The sequence below is a fragment of the Oratosquilla oratoria genome, unplaced genomic scaffold (genome assembly GCF_046742065.1).
Source record: "Oratosquilla oratoria isolate Oo_2021 unplaced genomic scaffold, ASM4674206v1 SCAFFOLD270, whole genome shotgun sequence".
In the NCBI taxonomy this organism is placed as follows: domain Eukaryota; kingdom Metazoa; phylum Arthropoda; class Malacostraca; order Stomatopoda; family Squillidae; genus Oratosquilla; species Oratosquilla oratoria.
Window position 1 is genome coordinate 36,454 of NW_027467621.1, and position 10,430 is coordinate 46,883.

Genomic DNA, 10,430 nt, shown 5'->3' on the forward strand with positions numbered 1-10,430 from the left:
AAACGAGAGAGCCAGCAGTTCTTTGTGGTTCCCTCGAGGTGTTTTGGCCAACGCCTTCTGAGGTGTTTCTGGCGACCGCAGGAACGATGGACTTTGCGTACTGGGACGTTCCGGAGATAATACGGAACGCCGTCAGAGATTTGGCAGTCGCTCGCTGCTTCCTGAGCGACTTCCTGGTTGTCTTGAGGCTCGGGGAAGTAATAGTAATTATACAGGTATCGTTCCCCGAGCCTGTACCGTACTCGCTCGTCGAGTTCCTCCTTTTCGAGCTGATTTTTTCGGGCCTTAGAACAGGAACATGGGAGGAAGCATGTTCGTGGCTGTTCTTCCAGGTGAGGTTTCTGAGCCCTCTGCAGACCTCTCCTGGAGCTCCGTTCCAGGGTTTTTGCCAGTCTCTCTTTCCTGGCTTGCATGGCTTTCCTCTAGGATAGAATTTCTTCCAAGGTATCAGTGGGCATTCTGGCTGTTTCTTGGCCTTTTGGGCTGTCTTCCTTCGCTTCGGGAAGGCTCTCGAAAGGGTTATCAATGTACAAAATAGGCCCTTCATTCAAAACTTCCCTTTGATCGTGCAAAGGATTCTCAGCCATGAAGATGCCGTACAAGGTCACCTTCTCGTGGGTTTCGGCCGTTATGGGCTGCTCTTCCTTGGCGTTCCATCGGTTAGGGTTCGATCCAGGCCCTTTGCAGCAGCAAACCAGGTCCCAGAGTGGTTGGACACTTGAGGTCACCGTCTTCTTGGCTTTGATGAGGGCGCTGCTGATCTTTAAGCGGACGATCTTATTATGTTTTCGGAATAGCTTTAGGGAATACGTTTGACAAGTTGAATACATCAGTTTATTGTTTTGTTAATCGGTGGGCACATAAAACACATACATTTACATGTGCTTTTATGCTCCCTGCCACACATATAAGAATATGTGTATACATATAATAGGGTAATAGAGCATTGATTAGGTGTATGTATGTATATATATATATATATATATAAATATACATATACGTATACATATACGTATACATATACGTATACATATATATACATATATATACTTATATACATACATATATACATACATATATACATACATATATACATACATATATACATACATATATCCATACATATATCCATACATATATCCATACATATATCCATACATATATACATACATATATACATACATATATATATATATAAAATATTGTGGCCTCAGATTCTCTCTGATATACATAGTTGATCACGACATTTACAGTTGTCCGTCTTCGTAATGTTTTTCATATCCTCACTAAAGCTCTTGCTTCGGGAAGGTGAACAAAAGCAAATCGGCCAATGTCTTCCATTTCGACTATTGTCTCAAGGAAAAAAATACAATAAACTACAGATAAACGCTTACAAGAAAACTGAGTTACTGACAAAACACAAAGCGGTAAGAAACTATCAAGTTCTGTACAATTATCGGAGGAACATAGGAAGACCGTGGATATATATGTATTCGAGAATAGCTGGAGCCATAATTTAGTAGAAAGTGAACGCTGGGCAATGGGTACAATTATATATCGGGTAATTATATTGTTTAGTCGTTCATAATAACTACTGTGTTAACTAAAAGTATTAATATCGTTATTTGCATTCTTATTTTCCTACGGAATCCACATTTTGTACAATTTTGGATGTTTGTACCGGCTGCCTGGGAGACCCTCTTCAGGGTGACAAACGTGCCGATATATAATGATTTCCTTTGTATACCTATGTATATCCATGAAGACGAACCCTGGACGGGGTTCGTAGAGGTCGGAATCAAACTTTTCTACGATGAGTCCAGCGTTTATTTTTTAATATATATATATATATATATTATATATATATATATATATACACACATATATACATATATATATATAATATATATATACATACATATATATATATACATATATACATATATATATATATACATACATATATATATATACATATATACATATATATCTATATACATATATACATGTATATATACATATATACATATATATATACACAAACACATATGTATATTATATATATATATATATATAATACACACATATATATACATATAAATACATAATTATTGTTTATAGTGAATTAAGACATTCGTGTAACGTTCTTAGTGAGAAACTTAACAAAAAACTGTCTCTATTGCTTAAAGACAGTGATTGGTCCAAGCATGCCAACCCTAATTTTGTTATAAATTTATCTGACAAACCTTTAAATAGTGCTACAAAATGTGCTTTAGGATATGGTCTTAGTTTCGCAGCAACTCAACACGAAGTTGACTATGTTAACGTGGCCAAAGGGTTTTGCAACCTAGAACATTTTGGTGAAGTCTCTACTCAAAATATCAACATCAGCAAGGGTTTTGTATATGCTTCTTTATCAGCACCCGGTATTCCAAATTGTCCTAAAATGTTTTTTAAGTCTTACCGTGAGTTAAAAAGAGATGAACAGTTACACATCACTAGAGCTGATAAAAGTAATTGCATTGTCATTCTTAAATTAGATTACATTGAAAAAATGGGAACATTATTGGGAGATTGTGAAACATATACAAAACTTACTAAAAACCCGCTTGAATCTGTAAACAGTTTGTTTTTATCGCAATGTTAAAAAGATTCTGAAAGGGCATGAACATCTGATAAAACATTTTTCTTCTTTGTCCCCTTCCTTGCCTTACATGTATGGATTGATTAAGACCCACAAACCTGGTTATCCAGTTAGACCTATCATCAGTTTCACAGGATCCGTCACTTACAATTTGTCCAAATGTAGCGAGGTAAGGTGCTACGTCAAAATTCACTCCTTTCGAATTGTTCTGGTTTATTAATAAAGTTTTTAACACAGTTCTGAACACAATTGATCACTAGGGCACGTCACACACCGACTACTCCTGGACCCGTGCACTCCGGTTTTGTCTTCCGGAAATGCTGAGTCTGCTGAATTTTGAGGTGCTCTCAGTCACCTTGTCAATATTTTTAGTCGGAGTGTTTGGCCCTTTACAAGTTTGTTCTTGGTTCATAATTACTACCTATATCCCATTCTACATTACATAATATATCCAGGGGGGAAGGGTTGATTACTATTGTGTTGCCGTGTGTTATTCCGAATTGGCGATTGACTGCATCTATTGGTGTGTGTTCGTGTGTGTGTGTGAGTCCGCCTCTGTGCGCTTGGCTAAATTGCTGATTCGGCTGTCGCCGCTCTGTCGATCGGAGCGGATGTGCGGTGCCACGATGTCTGGGCTCGATTGTGACACTGCCCGCATGGTGTATGGGAATGTGGTGATGTGGTTAATGTGGTGTATACACAAATGGCTTGTTACTATTTTGAGTCCTTTAGTGGGTACTATATCTTCTTCCCACGTCACAAATAACGTTGATTTCATTAATTACTTGAATAATCTAGAATTTTTTATGATTTTAAACTAGTTAGTTTTGATATAATTCGCTCTTCACCCGTGTTCCCGTAATTGACTTATTGGTATATCTTGAAGAAGAATTATTATCAAAACATGACTTGCCACTTCCAGCTAAAACCATAATTGAACTTATTAAGTTGTGGATTGTAAATTGTAAATTTGTTTTTAATGGTGAATTCTATGTACAAAAATTTGGTATGGCAATGGGAAATCCTCTGTCCCCAGTACTTAGTAACTTGTACATGGAATTCTTTGAAATGAAACTACTACCTAGGATTCTTCCCCAACAAGTTGTGTGGAAAAGATATGTTGATGATATCTTGTGTCTTTGGCCAGTTAATCGTAACTTAGATTTATTTCTTGAAAAACTAAATGGTATGGTCCCTTCAATCAAATTTACTTTTGAAATAGAAATAGAGAATAAGTTGCCATTTTTGGATATTTTAATTCATCGAAATGGTAAACAATTTAAATATGACGTTTATAGAAAACCTACTAATGTCGCATCATATGTCCACTTTTACTCGGCTGATCATCAGAAGACAAAACTTTCTGTCTTGAGTTCTATGTTTCTTAGAGCTTACAGGATATGTAGCCTGGAATTTTTGGATGATGAGCTGAGGAAGATATATAGCATAGCTTCTGAATTAAAATATCCAAAGCACTTAGTAGACACATCTCATAAAATGGCTTACAAAACTTTCCATAACACCTCACACGTAAGAAAAGTATTTGACAAAAAGAACCTTTTGGTTCTTCCTTACAGTGAGAAATTAGTTGGTGTGCCTAATATTCTCGAACAATTCAACATCAACTTGGTTTTCAAAAATAATAATACTATAAAAAGTAAGCTCATTAGAAATTCACCTGAAGTAAATGAGGGTTGTGTTTACTCTATTCCATGCCTTAAATGTAACAAATTTTATATCGGCCAAACTGGTAAAGACTTAAAAACTAGGATAAATCAGCATAAATATAGTGTAAGGAGTGGGCAAAGTTCCAGTGGCCTTTTTGTCCATGTAAGAGACCACAATCATCCTATTGACTGGGATAATTCTAATGTAATAATTTCTTGTAGATCCTTATTTGAAAGAAACATTATTGAATCCAGTCATATTAAACAAACCTTTGACCATAATATCAATTTAAGTTTAGGATTATTTAAGCTTGATGATTTTGTTATTGATAAAATTGTAAGAACTTCTCCAAGTGCTACTAAGCCGGGGTGACGTAACGTCATGGACCAAACGTCCATATATGTAAACATCGGCTCTACCTGATTGTGAAGCATCTTGTGTGTCCTTCCCATGTTCCTAGCTTGTCTTCTACTTTATGTATATATATCCACCTTTGTCTCTGTAACTGTGTATTCCTTGATAATGTCTTAAATAGACGAAAACGTTCGGACTAAGCTTCTTATTTCCCAGTGTTTTTTTCTGCATATTATTTTCACGTGTGCCTTGTGAATTACTGCAATATATATATATATATATATATATATATATATATATATATAACACATATATATACATATATATACATATACATATATATATATACATATATACATATATATATATATATATATATACATATATACATATTGTTACAAACCTCTCTAAAGTACCAAAGGTTCACCGGCCTTGTGAATGCCAGAAGTTTGTAACATCAAGGGAACCCTTTAGACCCTATGTCTATTACGGGTTCAAACGGTCAAAAGAACTGAATAAGGTCGCCACCCGGTCGGACACCGGGGAAAGAAAATCAAACTAACTTAACTTAAAGAAATATAATTAAATAAATTATAAGTATGAAGTTAATACAAGTAAAATGACACGAAAATAATATAACAAAGACACTATTACAATTAAACAAACATGATTTTACATAATACATCTGACTTCTGATCATACATTTGACATTACACAAAAGAATCAAGTTCGAAGATTTTAACGGGATTGAATAGACGTAAGACCGGGTCACAGATCACCAAACAGTCATGAAATATAAGCTAATCCTAAGCCCAATGCTACTCACTCCGCGCTTCACTTATATAGGGCTCTACAAAGCTAAGTCCTAGTAAATCTGGCTTGCTGCTATATCAAGGGAAAAGGGTACTAACCTCAAGGCTGGCATTTTGAATCTGACCCGTGTAGTAGGTTTAAGCAGGGTCTGGACAATCGTATAGACTCGTTGGATACTACAAGGGGGGCGGGATTTACCTAGCCTGACGAGCCTACATTGTTTAAGCGGGAAATACAAACGAAATATTTTTACGTCACGGCCTGTGACGTAGCAGAGACGCCTGCGCAATGGACACTTGAATAATCAACATATTACCAAAAAACTATCATTATAAACTAATACCATAGTTACATTAATAAATACATACAATACATAAAGAAAATACCTTACGGTGACATATTTGGACATAACCAAAGCAGCACAATACGAACACACGTAACATGACATTTCCTCGAAACTATAACAATTACATATTTGGCAAGTATACATCGCAGATGTAACACCTCCCCACCAAAAGAGAAAAAAATTCTTGAAAAGAATATTTTTTTTTTTTTTACTTTCGGCAGATATGTGCTATGATCTAGACAGACAGTCTGCTATCACATTCCTCCCAGAAATATGTTTTACATCTAGATTATATTCTTCTAAAAATAGACTCCACCTAGTTAAGCGGAGGTTCTTCTCCTTGAACTTCTGAATATATTTTAAGGGATGGTGGTCAGTGAACACAGTTACATTTGCGCCAGCAGGGATATATACATCAAAATGTTTCAAAGCCAAAATAATGGATAATTCCTTTTCAATTGTGGAATACTTTTTCTGAGCCACATTCAGTTTTCTGCTGAAGTAACTCACAGGATGATCCACAGTGTCTTTAGCTTGTAATAGTACGGCACCAACACCAATGTTGCTGGCGTCACAATACAGAGAAAATGGTTTCGAGAAGTCTGGGGCCTGCAACACTGGAGCTGTACACAAAAGGCTCTTCGCTTGAACAAAAGCGGTGTTGCAAGACTCAGTCCACTGGAACTTGGCTCCTTTCTTTAGCAGGTCAGTTAAAGGAGCTATTAAGGAAGAGAAATTATAGATGAACATTCTATAAAAGGCAATGGTTCCTACAAAACTACGAATCTCCTTTTTGGTCTGAGGTACTGGAATTCTGAGAATGGCTTCCACTTTGGCCTGGGGAGGAGCCAATTCTCCTTGTCCGATCACATAACCAAGATAATGCACCTTGGCCTGAACAAATTCACACTTTGTTAGATTGAGCACCAAATTGTCAAAAAGTAAGGTTAGACGATCTAAATGATCCTGCCAAGTGTCACTATACACTACGACATCATCGAGGTAGGTTACACAGCCGGGTATGTCCTCGGTAATTTTATTCATTAACCGTTGGAACGTGGCAGGGGCGTTGGTCATACCAAAGGGCATAACCTTGCATTGGTAAGTCTTTCCCAATGCGGCGAAACAGGATATAGACTGGGCACGGGTTGTCATGGGCACTTGCCAATATCCACGGAGCAGATCTAATTTAGTTATGAAATGTGCCCCTCCCACTCTATCTATACACTCTTCTAACCTAGGTAAGGGGTACGAGTCCCTTTTGGTCACTGTATTCACGCGTCGGAAATCGACACAAAACCGCTGAGTACCATCTGCTTTCGGAACTAAGATCACTGGCGAGCTCCACTCACTTTGTGCTGGCGTAATTAAACCGTGGGCCAGCATATAGTCTATTTCCTTTCTGATTATGGCTGCTCGTTGCGGGTTGACACGATACTGTGCCTGCTTAATAGGCTTCGCGTCTCCTACATCAACATCATGCAGAATTAGATCAGTTTTTCCAGGAGTATCTCGAAAGACCTCCTGATACTTACTCAATAAGGCAGTTAAGTCCTCCCGTTGTGTAGCCGTGAGGTGGTCCAGCTTATCCACTACCTGGGGCCACCCTCCTGCATTCTCCTTCCACGGCATCTCTAAGGTGGGGGAAATAGTGTCCTCGTCTACTTCATGCATGAGAGAAACCGTACAAACACTCGCGACAGTTTCACCCACCGGGTTCTGCTCCCTTTCTCGATACAACTTTAACATATTTATATGGCATAATTGTTGACTCCGTCTCCGATCTGGAGTGGCAACAATATAGTTTAGTTCCCCTACTCGTTTCACTACCTCATAGGGTCCACTGAACTTTGCCCTTAAGGGGTTACCTTGAAAAGGCAGCAGGGCCAACACACTATCACCGGGATTAAATTCCCGTATTTTGGCCTTTCTGTCATAATGTCGTTTCATTCTTTCCTGAGCACTCATTAAATTTTCTTTGGCCATTTCCCAACACGCGGCCAACTTACCTTTCATGTCAGTCACCGACTTCGACATGTCCTTAGAGGCAGAACTATGCTCTTTCAATAAACATTCTTTCAGGACTTTAAGAGGTCCTCGAACCTCATGCCCGAAAACTAATGCAAAAGGTGAGAGGCCCAACGATTCGTTGGGTACCTCACGCACTGCAAACAACAGGTATGGTAAGGCTTGGTCCCACCCCGTATCATTTTCTAAGCACCATTTCCTCAACATTGTTTTTAACGTTTGATGGTACCGTTCAAGGGCACCTTGACTCTGAGGATGGTAAGCACTTGACGTCACTTTCGTTATCCCCAGTGCTCCCAAACTCTGCATAATCTCTCTAGATAAAAACACAGACCCCTGGTCTGTCTGTAACTCGCGAGGTAGTCCCCACTTCGTAAAGAAGCTAATTAGCTCGTGCAACACCACTTTGGCGCGCACTTTACGTAGTGGTATCGCCTCGGGGTACCTAGAAAATGTATCCATCAAAGTGAGAATATACTCATGTCCCCTAGCAGTCTTAGGCAACGGTCCCACTATATCCACGATAACCTTAGCAAAGGGTTCCTCTCCTACAGGGATTGGTTTCAAAGGGGCTACAGGTACAGGTTGGTTTGGTTTTCCTACCAACTGGCAAGTGTGGCAAGTACGACAGTGCTGTGCCACATCCCTTCTAATCCCTGGCCAATAGAAATGTTGCCAGATACGGTCTAAAGTTTTGCGTACACCCAAATGTCCAGAAAGGGGACTATCATGCCCTAGCCTCAGAACTTCTTTCCGGTAGACCTTCGGCAACATAATTTGCCGTCTCTCGGACCACACTGCATCATCAGTGGGGCAGGTACTTTCCACCCATCGGCGGAATAGTACTCCCTTGTCCAAGTAATACTCCTCTGATAGTTCACTACCACTCTCTACCCTTTCATATAGTTCCCGTAAGTCGGGATCGACACTCTGCAAGTCACTGAGACACCTTGTGTCCACCTGTTTCTTTTCCATAAACAAGCGACTCAAGTCATACACATCGGTTTCACTTTTGTTCCTCCTGGAACAGGGGCTTCAGGTCAAACTCTGCTTTGACCTGGGCTTTCTCACTTGGGAGTTCTTCCTCGGGGTTCATACTGTCCTCACATTCAGGTTTTCCACAGTTTTCCCCACTCGAGACCCTTACTGGTCTCACCTGGTCCTTAGACCACTCCCTTTGTGCTGCCATCGCCCTCGTAACAGCGCAAACCGGAAATAACCCCGGGTGCTGTCTCTCAAGTTGCTCGGTCTCTTCCGAAACAACCGGTACCTCCGAAACTATGGGTGTGGGACACATCTTCCCACCAACCAAATCATTTCCTAATATAACATCCACACCTACAACTGGTAATTCATCTACCATCCCTACCATAGCCTGTCCCTCGTAGAGAGGCGACTGTAGGTCTATGGATACTAGAGGTACCTTGGCTAGGCCCCCTAGGGAACTTACCGTTACACTCCCTCCAACCACTGGACTTCTCACCAGACTACTCAGTATTAGGGACTGGAGGGCTCCCGAGTCCCGTAGGATGGTGACTCGTTTCCGGTCTCCTCCTATGGATATCCAGCCTTGGAATAAAAATGGCTGATATCCCTTTAAGTGAGGTTTAAGTTTACCCTCCAATTCATCTACTTTACCCCCATCCATCTCTGATGGGTTGTTACCTATATAACTCATCAATGCCACTGTTTTGGCTTCACTCTCTCCCTGGGCCTTGCCCTTAGTGGAGGTACTCTCAACCTTATTTGTTAAAGATACGGGCTTGACACCTTCCATCTCTCTTCGTCTCTTCCAACAATCTCTCATTTGGTGGCCTACCCTTCCGCAATAGAAACATGACTTAATCATTGATGACTTACTACAGTCATCTTTCTTGACTTCTATGGATTTGGTAGGTGACCCACCTGATGAGAGCGAGATTCTCTGCCTATTTATTGCGAGGTCTCCTTTTCCCTTGTGAGTAACCGAGAACTTCCCTGCAGGTCTTATCAATTCATACTTATCTGCTAAGACTGCGGCCTCCTCCAATTTGGAGACTTCTTTTTCCTGAAGATACAATGATACCTCTTTAGGGATAGATCTCAGATACTCCTCTACCAGTAGCAGTTCAGCCAGTCTATCGAAATCTTTATTAACCTTGTTAGATCGTAACCACTGGTCCCACAATAAACGCTTTTCTCTACTAAACTCCACGTGCGAGATGTTAGGTTGTTTCCTTAGGTTCCTAAACTTTATCCTATACAACTCGGGAACGAGTTCACATGCCCTAAGGATGGCCGTCTTGACCATGTCATAGTCCTTCGCCTGTGCGTCCTCTAGGGCGCCATATACTCTCAAGGGCTTCCCTCTTAAGTTAGTCCGCAACAGCGCAGGCCAAAACTTCTTTGGCCATGAATAATCTTTAGCCATCCTTTCAAAAATTCTAAAGTACTGGTCCACATTGGATTCATCGAACTCAGGAAGCAATCTCGCATTCTGCACTACATCAAACTCAGGTCTCCCATTCACGGTTTGAGGAATTGGTAGCACTTGTTCATTTCCTTACAATTCAGCTTTAAGTTTAAGACTCTTAATTT

The 10,430-nt window shown here is 39.9% G+C and overlaps 1 protein-coding gene across 1 annotated transcript; it reads right to left on the minus strand.

The window, feature by feature from the left end:
- Nucleotides 1-422: 422 nt before the first annotated feature.
- Nucleotides 423-8,828, minus strand: LOC143023008 (uncharacterized). Its single transcript, XM_076181447.1, has 3 exons — nt 6,108-8,828; nt 2,793-2,852; nt 423-797 (listed from the first exon to the last, which is right to left on the minus strand). Exons 1-3 carry the CDS (start codon nt 8,826-8,828, stop codon nt 423-425), a joined length of 3,156 nt encoding a protein of 1,051 aa, XP_076037562.1.
- Nucleotides 8,829-10,430: the final 1,602 nt, after the last annotated feature.